The sequence below is a fragment of the Pinus tabuliformis genome, chromosome J, assembly GCF_031772625.1.
Source record: "Pinus tabuliformis cultivar Carrire ecotype Pingquan chromosome J, CPIR1, whole genome shotgun sequence".
NCBI classification, from domain to species: domain Eukaryota; kingdom Viridiplantae; phylum Streptophyta; class Pinopsida; order Pinales; family Pinaceae; genus Pinus; species Pinus tabuliformis.
The window spans coordinates 1,287,833,683-1,287,852,197 of record NC_142295.1 but is presented as its reverse complement, the minus strand read 5'-3'; the positions used below and the strand labels follow the sequence as shown (position 1 = coordinate 1,287,852,197).

Sequence of the window (18,515 nt, the reverse complement as noted above, 5' to 3'; positions counted from 1 at the left end):
TGGTTCATTGAGTTCCGAAAAAACATGATTCTGCTTAGCCAACCAAGGAGATGTGGACTGCTAATGAGGCCATTCCCATTAACATGATCAATCAACGATTTTGAGTCACCATAGATTGAAATAACCTGGATGCCTAAAAAGTCACAAAAAGCAAGCAGCCCAGAGAGGGCCCGAGCCTCAGCCATAGTGTTAGAACCATGCCCTCCATGCCAAGATAGAGAATATTGAAGGCTGTCGTCTATTACAATGTAGACACCACAACCGAAGTTGTGGTTTCATTCAGCTCCATCAAAGAAAGCAACAGGAACCTGGAAAGAAGAGGCTTCCGACACTTTTTTACAGACTTTTTTTGTCTGAACATCGTCCTGATGGAACGAGTCATGGCATGCCAATATGCGTTGTAGAATTGATTTGAGAGGTTCCTTTGAGTCTTGAAAGATTTGAGCATTTCTCCATTTCCAAAGAAACCAACAGGTTATGATAAACAAGGATCTCCAGGATAGGCTTTGCTCGCTCCACCATTTAAACACAGCCTTTACAGAGGGAAAAATAAGGTGAGGAAAACTGAAAAGCAAGGATAGATCATACCAGATCTGGAGAGACGAGGCACATTGGAAAAACATATGCAGGTTTGTTTCCTCAGCCTCAAGACACATGGCACATCTACTCGGACCCTGCCAGCTTTTCCTTCGGAGGACTTCCCATGATAGATTCCTATTGTAAAAGACCAACCATGAAAAAATAATCATTTTGAGAGGGCACCCTGCCTTCCAAAAGCAAGGAGGGAAAAGCGGCCTGGAACATGGAGGAGGAGCTGAGATCATGTTCGCATAAATGTCCTTTACACGAACAGGCGACTTGGCTTTGGGAACAGTCCAAATCAAATGATCCCTGGTCCCCGAACGGAAAATCCCCAAACTGTTAAGATCTTCTTTGACAGAGTTCCAGAGCGGGAGCAGTGCTGGCGGCAAGTTCAGGTCATCTCCATCCTTCCATACTGGAATAGGACCTCTCCATGATTTGATCAACTTGTCCCAAGTAAACCAGCCCATTCTATGAAGGAAGCATAATAGGGAAGGAGGAAAAGATATGTCTTGTCCATTTAAAATAGGGTCAATGCCAATTAGCATTCTGGAGCCCGAGAAGAGGACCCATCTTAGATTTTCCAAAAAGAAGAGATGGATTTTTCTGAGGCTGAGCCATATTGTCGATCCTTTCCTTACGCAAATAGATCTTCTTCTGTACCAGAATTCTAGATTCCTACCTTTCATGTATTTTCCCCTTATAACCTTACTCCATGGGCCATCACCAAAGATACCTCTGTGAAGGGACTTACAAAGGAGCACATTTCCAAAGGAGCGCATGTCGAGAAGGCCCCATCCTCCAAGCTTCCTGGGCTTAGAAATTGTAGCCCTATTTACTAAATGAAACTTGCTCTGTATTGATTTCCCTCCCCAAGGGAAGTTGGCCGCAAGGCTGTTCATTTTGTTAATGATACTAGCAAGGAGAAAGAAAATATGAGCCTAGTAGACCGCTAGTTGAGATAGGACTGCCTGAACTAGAATAAATCTGCCTGTTAAAGAAAGAGACTTGAATTCCCAGCCTGATATCTTTTTATAGAATCTGTCCAATAACCATTGCCAGTCAACTTTCGAGTAGCCCTTTGCCTTAAGATTGAATCCCAAATATTTCATCCCATCCCTGATCGAAATCAGGGCAATGCCCAGTAGCTCAGTAATCCATGAAACCATTTCCAAGTTTGTGTCATTATGAAACAGAGAGGATTTTGCCTTATTTATAACCAAACCTGTTGCTTTCTGGAATTTATCAAGAATTTCATTTAGGCAAGTCCAGGAGGCCCTACAGAGCATAGCAAAAATGAGGACATCATCAACGAAGAGGTTGTGAGATAAAGAAATGTCCTTGCATATCTTGACTGGACAGCATCTCTTTTCAACAACAACCTTGTTAATCTGTAGACTGAGAGAGTTCATTGCTAAGATAAAAAGCAGAGGGGAGAGGGGACAACCTTGACGAAGTCCTCTCTCAGCCGAAAAGAAAGACGAGGGGCTTCCATTTATGATGACCAAATATCTGACATTCTCAACACAAGACATTATCCAGTTGATGCCCTGAGATTTCAGCCCAATTTTTGCCAGCATAATTCTTAAAAAACCCTAGTCTAAGAAATCGTAGGCTTTTTGCAAATCTATCTTGAGAATAGTCGCATCCATTTTGTTAGACATCACTGAAAATGGACTTTCCTGAGTCATGGCCACTGCATCCAATATGTTACGGCCTTTTAAGAATGCATGTTGATCCCTTGAGATGAAGGAGGCCAGAGTGGGCTTCAGCCTTTCAGCAATGATTTTAGAAATAATTTTGAACATGATATTGCAGAGCGATATTGGTCTAAAATCTTGGAAGGTGTCCGACTTTGCCTTTTTAGGAATTAGGGCAATCAGAGTAGAAGAGATAATGCTGTGAATACTTCCTGACATCCGGGAAGCCTCCACCATCCGCAGCAAGTCCATTTTAAAGAGATCATAGAAGTGAGAGAAAAATTCTATGGGCCATCCATCCGGCCCAGGGCTTTTATCTCTTTTGAAAGCTTTAATGACATTTAGAAGTTCCTCTTCAGAAATCGGCTGGAAAAAACTTTCATTTGCTGCCTCATCGAACATTACCGGAACCAGTTCGATTCCCCAGAGAATATCTTGGAAATTATTTGCTTCCTTTCTTTTGTATTGGTTCTGAAAAAATCTCGTTGCTTCATTCGAGATATCCTGCTGAGAGTAGAAAAAACCACCTTCACCATTGCTGATCCTCCAAATAGAATTTTTCTCTCGTCTGGCGTTTGCAAAGTTATGAAAAAATCTCGTGTTTCTATCTCCCTCCTTAAGCCAGATAGCTCTGCTTTTGAGCCTCCATGAAGCCTCCTCCTTTTGCAGAAGAATTTGTTTTCTTTTTTCCAAATTCCTTATGAGGCCTTTGAAGTCAAGGGACAGCTTATTTGGATCTGCTGTATTTAATATGTTATCCAGCTCCTTTTGGATGTCTATAAGCTCTTGTTTATCCTTCTTTCTCTTTTGAAGTTGCCAAATTCCCAAGCATCATATCGATATCTAAAGTAAATATTATCTTATATAGTTAAGAACAAAAATATGTAATCTTATCTTTGTAATTTTACATTGTGATTATTGATTTGAAATAAAAATTTGAGGAAGGCAAATATGGTACATTCTTAAAAAAAAAAAAAAAAGAAGAAAGAAGAAAGACAGAAAGTATACTTTTAATACATTTATAACCGGGTGAAAAGCCTTTTATTAATTAAAGCTTTATAAAATATTTTAATAATGTACTTTACTCTTAAAACTACAATGTATAAGTAATAATTAATTTTATTTAATAATAATTAATTTATTTATAGTGAATTAATTTTTAATATTATTAAAAGTTAAAATATAACCCGTTATCTTTTTAAATTAAATAAGAATTTAATATATTTTTATTATATAAAATATAATTATTTTAAGGTTTTTTTTTTTATAATAATGTGAATATTTTTATAATAACGTGGCTTATTATTTTAATTTTAATAATTTTTGTATAGCTCTTAAAACTACAAAGTATATTTCATAATTAATTTTATTAAATAATAATTAATGTATTTATGGTGAATTAATTTATAATATTATTAAAAGTTAAAATACAACACTTTATTTATTTATTAAGTTAAATAAGAATTTAATATATTTTTATAATAATATGGCTTATTATTTTAATTTTAATAATTTTTGTATAAAAAGATATTTTATAAGTTAGTGTTAGTGGGGGAGAGATGTAATAATAATAATAACAACACCAACAAGAAGTTAAAGAAAAATGCCAACCAAAATATGTAATTATAAGGAAAAGTTGTAAGTTTAGGAGTCAACTCAAAAAGATTGAAGTGTTAACTATAGCCTTACTTGTAATCACCATGGTATGGCCTAATTTTGGATGTCATAGTTTTGTCATGAGTTTGATATGGGTTGTAGCCGAGAGAATTTGAGTTGATCATATGACATTTGAGCTGATCATTTGAATTCAATTTTATCCAAAATTTAATAAAAAGTTGCTAAAATCACAAATCTAATTTAAATTATGTAGTAATTAAAATTTGTGGCTATTTTTTAATATGTTAAATTCATCTATATGTTTCCAAATATATTTTAAATAACTAAAATTTACAATATGAATAAAAATTATATTGACGTATTCTACTAAAAACAATCAAATTACACCAATTTAATATATTTAAATAATACTCAACTTTAATCCCAAATATGAACTTTTTATGTACCAGATAACCTCTTGCACATAAGATATAAAACACAAGAAAACACTTTATTATAATATGTCATTTTAAGATATAAGCCTAATCAATGATTTTAAATGCATTCATTGATGGTTTCTAAAGCTAAAGCATAAAGAATTTTAAAACCCTCAATTAAGGGATTGATGGTCAATAATCCTTTTTTATTTCTATAGATTTTCTTGGAACAACGACTTCTTATAGGTAGTATCATTCTTGAGACTAACTCGCTTAATGCATGTAAATTTGTCATTAATTCATATGTCCAATAAAATATAGTTTTCTCATTTTGAACTTCATATTATTTTTCATTTTATTTTTTCTAGAATATATATAAACATTTTGTACCACATGAATAGTGAAATCTAAAAAAAAATGCACATCTTAGGGTTTATATCCCTTGGGTTTATAATATTAATCCCTTGAGTTTGTGACAAAGATTTTCTCAATATGGAAAGAAATTGTGGTCTACCATGGTTTATCATGGTCAATAATGTTGAACCATGGTCCAACGTTACATTGTGAGAAAATTGTCTCAATATGAAAATCAATTATGGTCGAATGTCACATTGTGAAAAATGTTTTCTTAATATGAAAATTAACCATGGCCCATCGTCGAATTGTGAAAAAGGTTTTCTCTATATTAAAATCAATGATGCTCAACCATGGTCAACCATGATCTAATGTCTCATTATGACAAAGATTGTGTCATTATGAAAATGAACGAAGGTCAACCAAGATCTAACGTCGCATTGTGACAAAGATGATGTCAATATGAAAATGAACCATGGTCAACCATGTTTATTTCAGGGTTTAAAATATTTATCTTAGGGTGTATATACCTGGGGTTTATAATATTAATCCCTTCAGTTTAATATTATTCCCTTAGGTTTATAGTCCCCTGGGTTTTTAGTATTAATATCTTGGGTTTATTATACCTTTGGGTTTATAATATCAATCCTTTGGATTTATTAATCTAAAGGTTTATTTTCCTAGGATATAATATTATTCATATGGTTTATAATATTAATCCTTCGGTTTAATGTAAATCCCTTCGGTTTTTAATCATTGTCAACCATGGTCCAAAGTGACATTTAAAATCAATGATGGTCAACCATGGTGCAATGTCACATAGCGACAAAGATTGTGTCAATATGAAAATGAACCATGGTCAACCATGTTTATTTTAAGGTTTAAAATATTTATCTTAGGATTTATATACCTTGGGTTTATAATATTAATCCCTTTGGTTTATAATATTAATCCCTTGGGTTATTAATATCAATCCCCTGGGTTTATTAATATAATGATTCATTGTCGTAGGGTATAATATTATTCATAAGATTTATAATATTAATCCTTGTGTTTAATAAAAATCCCCTGGGTTTATGATCATGGTCAAGCATAGTCCAACGTGCTTAAATATTATTCCCTTTGGTTTCTAATCCATTGGGTTTATAATATTTATCTTATGGTTTATAATCCTCGGTTTTATAATATTAATCCCTTGGGTTTAATACGATTCCATTGGGTTTATAATATATATCCTATTTTAGCATTTATAATATTTATCATAGGGTTTATTTTAGGATTTTCTCAATATAAAAATCAATCATAGTCAACCATGGTCTAATGTTGCATTGTGACAAATATTTCCTCAATATGAAAATAAACCATAGTCAACCATGGTCCAACTTCGCATTGTGAGAAAGATTGTCTCTTGGTCCAACGCCACACTGCCACATTGTTGGTCATCTATGGTGAAGCATGGTCTAACGTCTCGTTGTGACAAAGATTGTCTCAATATGAAAAAAACCATGGTCGTTGTCCAACGTTGCATTGTGAGAAAGGTGGTCTCAATATGAAAACCAATCATGTTCAACCATAGTCCAGTGTACCATTGTGACAAAGATTTTGTCAATATGAAAATCAACCGTGGTGAACAATGTTTATTTTAAGGTTTATAATATTTATCTTAGGGTAAAAGACTATTCATAGGGTTATAATCCCTTGGGTTTTTAGTATTAATCCCTTGGGTTTATTATTCCCTTCAGTTTATAATATTAATTCCTTTGGTTTATTATTCCCTTGGGTTTATAATATCAATCATGGTCAATCATAGGCAGTAATGGTTAACCATGATTGAATATCGCATTAAGACAAAAACTGTCTCCATATGAAAATCATGGACAATCATGGACAATTATGGTCAACCATGGTCAGACATTGTTGATCATGGTCAACCATGTTTTATAGAATGAAACATGGTCAATCTTGGTCAACCATGGTCGTATGTCGCATTGTGACAAAGATTGCGTCGATATGAAAATCAATCATGGTCAACTATGTTCCAACGTCGCATTATGACAAAGATTGTCTCGATATGTAAATAAATCATGGTCTCGAATGTCGCATTGTGACAAAAATTGTTTGCATATCAAAATCAACCAGGGTTTCCATCATCAAACGTCACATTGTGAGAAATATTGTCTTGATATGAAAATCAAGCATGGTCAACCATGGTCTAACATTGCATTGTGACAAATATTGTATCGATATGTAAATCAACCATGGTCAACCATGGTATAATGTCGTATTGTGACAAAGATTGTATCGATATGAAAATCAACTAGGTCAACCATGGTCTAATGTCACATTGTGACAAATATTGTCTCGATATATAAATCAAGCTTGGTAAACCATGGTCTAATGTCACATTGTGATAAGAATTGTTTCAATATGAAAATAAACCATGGTCAACCATGTGTTTATAATACTTATCTTTGGGTTTATATGCCTTCAGTTTTTAATATTTGTCCCTTTGGTTCATAATCACTTTGGGTTTTAGTGTTAATCCCTTGGGTTTATAATATCGATCACTTGTGTTTATTATTCCCTTGGGTTTATAATATGAATCATGGTTAATCATGGTCAATCATAGCTAGACATGGTCAATCACGGTCAAATGTCGCATTGTGACAAAGATTGTCTCGATATGCAAACCATGGTAAACCATGGTTGACCATGGTCCAATGTCGCATTGTGATAAGGATTGTCTCAATATGGAAATCAACCATGTTCAAGCATGTTTATTTTAGTGTTTATAATATTTATCTTAGGGTTTATATACCTTGGGTTTATAATATTTGTCCCTTTGGTTTAATATTATTCCCTTGGATTCATAATCCCTTGGGGTTTAGTATTAATCCCTTGGGGTTTAGTATTAATCCCTTGGGTTTATAATATCAAGCCCTTGGGTTTATTATTTGGTTTGGTTTATATAATCAATCATTGTCAACCATGGTTAACCATATCCAACCATGGTCAACCATGGTTAACGATAGCCAACCATTGTCAACCATGGTCGAATGTCACATTGTGACAAATATTGTCTCAATATGGAAATGAGCCATCATCAACCATAGTCCAACATCACATTGCGACAAAGATTCTCTCAATATGGAAATTAACCATGCTCAACCATGTTTATTTTAGTGTTTATAATATTTATCTTTGGGTTTATAATTTTTATCCCTTGGGTTTATAATATCCATCCATTGTCTACCATGTTTTAATATTAATCCCTAAGGTTTATTGATCTAAGGGTTCATATTCCTAGAGTTTAATTGTATTCCCTTAGTTTTATAGTCCTTTGGGTTTTTAGTATTGATCCCTATGGTTTATTATTTCCTTCTATTTATAATATCAACTATGGTCAACCATCATCCACCATGGTAAACCATTGTGTACCATGTTTTAATATTCATCCCATTTTCCGAAAATTAAAGTCAACCATGGTCAACCATGTTTATTTTAGGGTTTATAATATTTTTCTTAAGGTTTATATATCTTGGCTTTATAATATTAATCCCTATGGTTTAACAATATTCCCTTGGGTTAATAATTCATAGGGTTTTTAGTATTAATCCCTTGGGTTAATATTATTGCCTTTGGTTCATAATCCCTTGGGGTTTTAGTATTAAACCCTAGGAGTATGAACCCTTACATTAGTAAACGGAAGGAATTAATATTATAAACCCAAGGGAATATAAACCCTCTCGTTTTTAGTAATAATCCCTTGAGTTAATATTATTCCCTTGGGTTTATAATCCCTTTGGAGTCTTAGTTTTAACCCCTTAGATTTATTATACTCTTGGGTTTATAATATCAATCCCTAAAATTTATTAATCTAAGGGTTCATATTCATATTCTATAATTTCAAATTAAATAATAATAAATAACGTTTAATATTAAATAAGTATTATTATAAAGAAATAAATATTATTAATTATAATGATAATAATAATACTTTTAATGTAATAGTTTTTTTCTTAGAAATGATTTATTAATTATTAATATATCATTAACAATAATATTAACCATATTTAATTAACTGTATTTAATTAACAATATTTATTTAATTAAAAATATTTTTACACCACGTGATTCATTCAAAATTTTCATTTTCGTTGTGCTCATATCTTATTAGTCCCAGCCATCTAGCAATGGCATGGGACTATAGTAATCGATTGGTGATGCTAAACCATTAATTGACCTGTTTATTATTAGTAATGATGACTTATAAACCAAAGTTTTTAGACAGATATCGTTTCATTGTCTTATTTGGCCTATTCCTGAGGGGAAGAGGCTATACCCATGATATTTTTCCTATTCTTCATAGGATATTCCATCTATTTCATTAAAATTTTATATCAGGAAACTATTGCTAACATTATTTCATAAATATTAAATGTTATTTTATGATCTTGGAACATGACTAGAGAACTAGAATAGAGACATATGGCGTAGAACAAGAAGAAAAGGCGTTGTGCATGTGATGGCCTAGAACAGAGACAGATGGCATTGTGGTTACTTTGTCCTATATTTTCAAAGCAACACAAAATCTGCCTCTTTGGTTTTGCTTGTCGTTCACTAAGCCTTAGGGATGCCTGTGAAAACCAGCCTGTCGGTAGGCGATGATGGCTGATACGTCACCGCACACATCGGTCAACACGTTTATGGAGGCGAGAGAGGTCTTACAGGGAGGGAGGCGGGGAGATTCATCAGCTTCAACCAAAGGGAGGTAAAATTGTGGAGACCACTACTACTCCTCCCCTCTTTCCAATGTTGATTGACTGTATTATTGTCAATGTCCTTTTGTCGCCGTGAAAGCAGGGGCCAAGGCAGCTGCAATTTCATGGGTAGCTTCCGCCATTCCCATAGTGAGTGAATTTTGTTATTGAATCAATCAATCAGTACCAAGTCAAGTCAATGAAGCTGGTGTTGAATAATGGAAATTCCCACGTTGCAGTTGCTTAATTCTCCTTAGTTTCTATCAATGTTTTTACATGACAATTTTGCAGACTGCATTAATCTACTATTATAATCTTAAACTACTTTACTAAAATTCTTTAATAGTTATGCATTCATCCATGCTTTGATCAAGAAATCTTAATTACTAAATTGTTTTCTTACAATATTTTGCTTGGACTCGGCACAATGCTACATCTTTTTCCATTTTCATTGCCACTCTCATTCATCTGGTTAATTGGGCTGACCTCTCTCATTATGATGATTAGGGCACGAAATGCATGCTGATGTTGTGTTGTTTGTACTTTGATTAGCAGTGAGTGGATCGAATTATTTAATTATAGCGGATAAGACCATTCTCAGGTTTTCATGGAGAAAAGCCTTCCATGAACAAATGGAAAATCAAGTCACCGAGTGCTGGAATTTCTGAAAGATAGAATCACCTCACCTTCTAACCACCCTCCTGGGATGGTGTCCCTGATGTTGGCTTTGAGTTCGTTACTTTCCTTGTTCTTGAATAAAAGCACAGAGACCACCTAGGCCATTATAGTAGATGTGAAGAACATAGGTCTCTAGGGCTTGAATTTATCATATTATTTTCTCTTTTTTGAACAATTTGAAAATTTCTCTGTAATTATGAAGTCAAAAGGTGGCATAAAAAGGGAAAAAAAGGGGAATTGATAACCGGCCTGATCAATTGCAGAGGGCTTTTTCCTATGGTGAAAAGTAGAAACCAATATTGCCAAGGCATGAACATGATTCATACTAACAACAAACTGATCCTACAACATCCTAGCATGCTCATCGCACATACTAACCAGCACCTTCTTTGTCCTTTCAATGATATCAGTATTCATGGAACGAAAGATATACAAAGATACTATGAATGCAACCATAACCCATATAGTTAGTGCCATTGTGTGCCATGTTTGTCGAATCCGTTGACATGCTGATGAATTTTGCTTCTTTGCAGATCTCGACCACCACTTGACAACTAGCTTTATGGAAACACCACCATTATGGTTCATATTCATGTTCTTACTTTCATAAGTAGAGAGTAAGCCAGTGCCATTAGTTAAGCCAGTGCCATTAGTTGGCTTCCAGAGAGCAAATCATGATGTTACACATTTAAAGATAAATTCCCCCAATTCGAATGAGAGTGAAATTTTAGTACATTAAGATGGTAGTTGTAGTTTAACCTCAGCCCATGTTCTATTTTTCGACACCAACTTCCAACCTGAACCAATATAAACTAAACTTACGGTGAAATATTAGCAGCTTCTAAACCATGGTACTTCACAATACTGCTCTTTCGCGGCTGAAAGGACCACACCAACTTGGGATTCAATATGGGTAGTCTGATTCTGATGTCAAAGTTGTGATTTTAGGGGGGGAGGGGGGTCAGTATCATTACAATGACAGTATCCAAAATCCCACACAAAGAAAAGGCTGACGATGATCATTCTTGGGGAAATTAGGAGTGCTCAATAAGCAAAAAGAAGACATCAAAACCAGAATGGACGAATTTATAAAACTAGAATTCCATTACCACATGAGATTCCAAGAGCTGGTGGATGTAATAAGGCCTTTGGTATTCATGCAGGTTGTCGTCCAGCATAAGCGATACGTGGCTGTGTTTATCATGACAAAACAATCATGTGGGTTCCGCTACGCTTCTTGACGTACTTCCTTCTTGCTTTGACACTAGCACAGGGTGATGGGACCTTCATTTGTGACGTGGCATCTCTGGCCTTGCGTGATGTGGCAGGATTTAAGAAGTGGCGTGCAATATCGTCCGGTGGCTAGATTCAGGAAGTGGCATACAATATGGTTCGATGGGTTGACCACTAAATTATAATATTTCATTGTTGTTCACACATAAAATAACTAAGTCTCACCATTACTTTTTTTAATTGGTCATTAATAATGTTATATGTCATTATAATCTAGAAATAACAATTTATTTATACATTTTCAATGGGAGGAATCAAAATTATATTTATATATTTGCAATCGATTTGTCATGTGAAAAGAGAGTAGCGGCATAACATTAAGAACTATTTAAAAATGATAAATATCAATTTTTCACTATTTCTTATCAACCCACAATATCAATCATAAGTTACATAATACCAAGCAGTAACACATACATATATAAAAATAAAGCAACCTACATAAATTCAATTACAAACCTGGAAATGTGAGCAGTTGAGGTAGCACCCTATCTGCTAAAATAGAGGTACCATGAAAGACTGGAATTCAGAAGATTGCGTTATTTCTGGAACTTCCTCCAGCTCTCCCAGGAACAAAACTTCTTTTTGGCTATTTTTGCAAGGCCAATACCTTAGTAGACCCCTAATAACAGTATCCACTAACGTGAAATCCTTTTCCATAAACTAAGTGATAGAATATGATAGTTGTTGATGATAGAGAGTAAGGCATTTAGGCTTATGCAGAGGCAAAAGAGCTCTGCTTAAAAAGAGTTTATGTTCCTCTTTTAGAGGTAATGCAAAACCATTTATTATGCTACCCAGAATTTTCAACAGCTCACTAATGCTATTGTGTCTCTCACTGTCATAAATAAATCAATAAAATTTGTTGTTAATTGCTTTTCATATAAATGGTCGATGCATCATATATTTTCCATAAATGCGATGCAATATAGTTTTTTCATACTCTCTCTCTCTCTAGGGTCTTCATAATCAAATAGGTTGAGCAACTGTTGTACAAAGAAGCGGTTTATATACCTCTTAGAGAATCTGGGATCTGTATCTGCATAAACTATATATCGCAGCAAGAGTTCACACACTATCTGCAAATGTGGTCATGCAGGATCCATACAGGGATCTTCTTCTTCCCGGTCAAATTTGTCTAATCATGTACTTTCATGGCAAGCTGGAGGCAAGGAACGAAAAAATTTTGAAGCAAACACTTTGGAAATCTCCCCTTGAACTCTTCCGGTGAGTGTGCCTGCTCCATACTGAACATAGTCAACAAGCTCCAGTAATGTTTTCCGCTTCATCTCTTTCTCTGCAATATTTTCTTAGGGTTTGAGAAATCATATTGGAGACAACAAAGATTCAATTTTTTAATTAAGAGATCATGTCTTTCAAACCAAGGGACATCTCTCAACAATGGTGAATTTGTAGTGGGGCTTAGACTAACATTGGCAGAATTATCAGATTCAGCATTAATCACATCATTCTCTTTGATTGGAGATGTAAACGGGGCAACTATAGAGTTCAGTGCCACGACAGAAGGTTTGTTCCCTGGGTCATGATTTATGGCCTCTGAAAACTGTTGAAATATTAATTTAAACTGCTGAGTTTTCTGAATCCGCCATCGTGCAGCAGCAAAACCACCATGGATTTCCCCGCACCGCCTTCTGTCGATTGTGGTATTTTCCGAAGGGGCTTCGATTAGTGCGATATGACAACGCGTGTCCACAGTACGGTTTCAAGACCGCTCATTCCCCAGCTGGTAGAGTTTGTGCGATTGGGGGCTCCGGGGGATTGTAGTCAACCGCCCGATCAGATCAATGGTCATGGCAGCAGGGTACATGGTTCTTGGTTATCAGGCTGACCTCCGTGTGATTGACATGAAGTTTTTTGGTTGACCGCCGATTCCTATCACTAAAGCATTTAATAAAAAATTAATGTGATCATAAACTTAGGTAAAGTCTTTTAAGTTTAATATATTTTACTATGTGTGGGAGTATGGCATAGTAAACGCATGTAAGTTTTTTTATTGTTGCATATGTAATGTAATATGTTTTTTTGAGATGTGTATCATGATGTAAGAAAAAAAGGACACAACAGTGTGAAACAAGAACAGAGCAGAGGGCGAATGTAGTTTTGTTAAAAAAAGGAAATGCAATGTAAACGCAGCAGCGTGAGGGAAATATATGCAGCAGCGCATATGTATTTTTGTTGATTGAAATGTAGTGTGAAGAATGGATATGTAAGAGTTTTTTTTTATTTACAGTAGTAAATGTAAAAGAAATTTTTACACACAGTAGTGTAAAATTTCTAAAAGAGACAGAGTAATTTTTTTTTGAAGTTCTTGGTGAATCCCTCTGTTAAGAGGAAGAAGTTTGTATCAGGAATTTTATTAATGAATACAAGTTTCATCTGTATGTGGAAAACTCTGTCTGCTCAGAAATTTTATTTGCTTCCCTGTGTTAAAGATCCTGTGGCAAAAACAGAGCATCATTCTCTGTTCAGTGATTTTGTTTTGGAATTTACCAGAAAATTCCCAACAGTGGTATCAGACCTTGTCCAGGCTCTTTGAAGGTGTCAAATAAGTTGAAGGAAGGATTTTTTGTTGCAGCAGCTTCTCCAGCAGAGTGAAGACTCAGTTAAGAAAGGATCCAGGTATTTCTCAAAGTTTTTTTTTGTGTAGTTGTTGAAGACAGTTAGTGATTTTTAAATACACAGTTAAATATTTGAAGAATAGCTGAGAGTGCAAGGAATGGCTGGCTCCAGCACCAACACTATCATGGGTATTTTTAATACTCAACTCCCACAGTTTAATGGGAAAAACTATGACTATTGGGCAATAACCATGAGAGCCCTATTTGCCTCACAAGATTTATGGGAACTTGTTGAATATGGGTTTCAAGAACCAGGAGATGAAGATGAGTTTAATAGATTAACTCAGGCAGGGAAACATCTATTGAAGAGCAATAAGAAGAAGGATTCGAAAGCCCTCGTATTTTTGTATCAAGTAGTGCATGAGAGTGTGTTTCCAAGGATAGCAGTAGCCAAGAAATCCAAAGAAGCATGGAAAACTCTCAAGACAGCCTATCATGGCATGGAGAAAGTGAATATGTGCATGAAGGAGTCAGACAATATTGACTCATTCTTCACACATGTGATTGGTCTGGTCACACAAATAAGATCTCATGGTGAAATTCTTGAAGAAAGGAGGATTGTGGAGAAGCTGTTGAGGGTCCTACCTTCAAAGTTTGATGTGATTGTCACCACCATAGAAGAGACAAAGGATCTCACAAACTTTTTAGTTGATGAAATTCATGCATCACTGATAACACATGAGCAGAGGTTGAGTAGAAATGAAAACTCATCTCTAGAACAAGCCTTAAAACCCAGATGTCTTTTGGAAGAGGAAGAGGTCACGGCAGAGGAAACAAGAGAGGAAGAGGCAGAAGCCAAAACAGAGGTGGAAGAAATAGTCCAGCAAATGCTCAAGGAAGAGGCAGCAATCCAAATCAGAATCAAGGCTAAGGCAACAGTAAAAAAAGTGGACAACATCATGCTCAAGGACAAAGGTATGAAAAATCCAATGTCCAATGTTATTACTGCAAAAAATATGGGCATTATGCCCATCAATGTAGGAAGAAGCAACATGATATGAATAATAGATCTAGTGCAAATATCACTAAAGAAAATATCAGCCAAGATAATGTGTTGTTAGCTTGTAACATGGCTGAAACAAATAGTGATGATATATGGTTTCTAGACTCCGGTTGCAGCAACCATGTGACAGGAAACATAACCCTGTTTTCTGCTTTAGATCAAAATGTGAAATCACAAGTCACACTTGAGACTGATAGTAAAATTTCTGTTATGGGAAAAGGAGAAGTAAAAATATTTACAAAGAAAGGTGAAAAGAAAACCATAGCAGATGTCTATTATGTTCCTGGAATGTAGTGTAACCTCTTAAGTATTGGACAGCTTGTTCAAAAGGGGTACAATGTTTTCTTTGTGAATGATGTATGCACCATCATGGATAGAGCACCTAGCAAACGATGTATTGCTGAAGTGAAGATGTAGAGGAACAAGATGTTCCCTCTCAGAATAAGGGTAGATTTGAAAAACAAAGAAGTAATTGCAGCAGTTACCCAAGAGGCTTTTCAAAGCATACCAAAGGATGAAAATTGGTTGTGGCACTTGAGATTTGGACATCTCAACTTTGGAGGTCTTAACTTGTTGAGTAGAAAAGGAATGGTAAGAGGATTACCATTGATAGAGAAACCAGACAGCCTTTGTGAAGGTTGTATCTTGGGGAAACAACACAGAGAAAGTTTTCCACCAAGGAAAAGCATAAGGGCAAAAGCACCCTTAGATATTGTCCACTCAGACTTATGTGGACCGGTGCAAACTCCATCACTAGCAGGCAGCCAATATTTTCTAACATTCATTGATGATTTTACAAGAAAAGCTTGGGTTTATTTCCTTTAGACCAAAAGTGAAGTGTTTGAAATTTCGGAATTTCAAAGAACTTGTGGAAAACCAAAGAGGGCTGCATATCAAAGTTCTAAGAACTGATAGAGGAGGTGAGTATATCTCCAAGGAATTTCTATGGTTTTGTAGAGAAAATGGATTTCATAAGAAATTTACAGCTAGGTACACCCCGCAGCAAAATGGAGTTGCGGAGAGGAAGAATAGGACCATCATGGATATGGTGAGGAGTATGCTAAAGGCAAAGCGTTTGCCAAATGATTATTGGGCTGAAGCTGTACACTATGCAGTATATATTTTGAATAGATGCCCTACAAAAGCAGTGATGAACAAAGTGCTGGAAGAAGCATGGAGTGGTAGAAAGTAAGGAGTCACCCACATGAAAGTTTTTGGATGTGTGGCTTATGCACACATTCCGGATTAGCTAAGGAGGAAGTTGGATAGCAAAGGGGAGAAATGTATTTTCATTGGATACAGTGAGGAATCCAAAGCTTACAGGTTGTATATCCCATCTACCAAGAAGTTTTTTGTGAGCAGAGATGTTCAGTTCATTGAGGAGGAAGCTTGGGATGGAAGCATAGAGAAAACAATGAATGTTAAAAAAAATTTGTCTCATAATGAAGATGATGAGGAGATGGCTGAAATACATCCCCAAACAGTAGCGCCAACACAAGGATAGAAAGAGACACCCTTGAGGAGAAATGAAAGTGCTTCTCCAAGCACACCAGAAGGAGGAAATGAAAGTGCTTCTCCAAGCACACCACAAGGAGGAAATTCAAGTGCTTCTTCAAGCACTTGCACACAAATGAAAGAGGTAAGAAATTCAGAAATTTAAGTGACGTTTATGATGAAGGTATGAATTCTTTGTTTGCTTTATATTGTCATGTGGATGACCCTATTCATTTTGAAGATGCTATTAAGGATAGGAAATGGATAGAAGCTATGGATGAGGAGATTAATGCCATAGAAAGAAACAAGACATGGGATTTGGTTGAACTACCAAAAGGAAAAGAAGTCATTGGAGTTAAATGGGTCTACAAGACCAAGAGTAATGTTGAAGGCAAAATAGAAAGACACAAAGCAAGGCTGGTTGTCAAAGGATACAAGCAGCAGTATGGGAGAGATTATGAGGAAACTTTTGCACCAGTTGCTAGAATGGAAATAGTGAGAGCAGTGCTATCCATAGCAGCACAAAACAAGTGGAAAGTTTACCAAATGGACGTGAAGTCAGCATTCCTAAATGGAGTGTTAAAGGAGGAGGTTTACATTGAACAACCTCTAGGCTATGAAAAGAAAGGCCAAGAGCACAAAGTATGCAGATTGAAGAAAGCTCTTTATGGGCTGAAGCAAGCACCAAGAGCATGGTATAGTAGGATAGATTCCTAATTATTGGAAAATGGATTTGAAAAATGTGAGGGAGAACCCATCCTCTACATCAAAGAAAATGATGGTAAATTACTAATTGTTGTGTTATATGTTGATGATGTACTTTTCACAAGTAATGATGACTACCTCATTGAAAATTTCAAAGCAGTCGTGAAAGAGGAATTTGAAATGACTGACATGGGTTTGCTGAGATACTTCTTAGCAATAGAAGTAGATCAAAATGAAAATGGGATTTTTATCTCACAAGCAAAATATGTTAATGAAGTATTGAAAAGATTTAACATGCAGGACAACAAGGCAGCAATCACTCCCACAGTGATGGAATTAAAACTCAGCAAAGAGGACAACAGCAAGGATTTTGATCCTAGTTTGTACAAGAGCATAGTTGGCAGCCTAATGTATTTGACCGCAACTAGGCCAGATATAATGTTTGCTGTTAGTTTAATTTCCAGATTCATGGAGAGGCCAAAGGAAGCACATTGGCAGGCAACAAAAATGATTCTGAGGTATGTTAAAGGTACTAAAAGGTTTGGAATTTTATATACTACTTCAGAATGTTCAGATTTAATTGGATACATTGATAGTGATTAGGCTGGAAGTGTAGATGATCAGAAAATCACATCCGGTTATGTTTTTCAAATGGGTTCAGGAGCTATTTCATGGGCTTCTAAGAAATAGCCTATTGTAGTGTTGTCTATAGCAGAGGCAGAATATGTGGCAGCTACAGCGGCATCATGTCAAGCAGTTTGGATGAGAAGGATGTTAAGGAGCTTATGCCAAGAGCAAACAAAAGGAACTGTGAACTGTGATTTTTTGTGACAATAGCTCAGCTATAGCATTATCCAAGAATGATGTGTTTCATAAGAGAACGAAACGCATTGACACAAGGTTTCATTACATCAGGGAATTGTAAACAATGGTGAAATTGTTTTACAACATTGCTAAACTTAGGAGCAGGTTGTAGACATTCTGACCAAGCCATTGGAACATAAAAGTTTTGAATTTTTGAGGAAATGTCTAGGTATGACTGATAACCCAACAGTTGAAATTAAAGGGGAGTGTTGAAATATTAATTTAAACTGCTGAGTTTGTTGAATCCGCCATCGTGCAACAGCAAAACCACCATGGATTTCCCCGCACCGCCCTCTGCCGATTGTGGTATTTTCCGAAGGGGCTCCGATCAGTGCGATATGCCGACGCGTGTCCACATTACGGTTTCAAAACCACTCATTCCCCGGCCGGTAAAGTTCGTGCGATTGGGG

General features: G+C 35.6%; 1 protein-coding gene across 1 annotated transcript; it reads right to left on the bottom strand.

Annotated features, from left to right (window-relative positions):
* Positions 1 to 275: 275 nt before the first annotated feature.
* LOC149231972 (uncharacterized) lies at positions 276 to 1,052 on the bottom strand. Its single transcript, XM_089381799.1, has one exon. It carries the CDS (start codon positions 1,050 to 1,052, stop codon positions 276 to 278), a length of 777 nt encoding a protein of 258 aa, XP_089237925.1.
* Between the last annotated feature and the right edge of the window lie 17,463 nt (positions 1,053 to 18,515).

What these genes read in the sequence shown, in the direction of transcription:
- LOC149231972 (XM_089381799.1), bottom strand. Translation starts at nt 1,052, where the DNA reads ATGGGCTGGTTTACTTGGGACAAGTTGATCAAATCATGGAGAGGTCCT.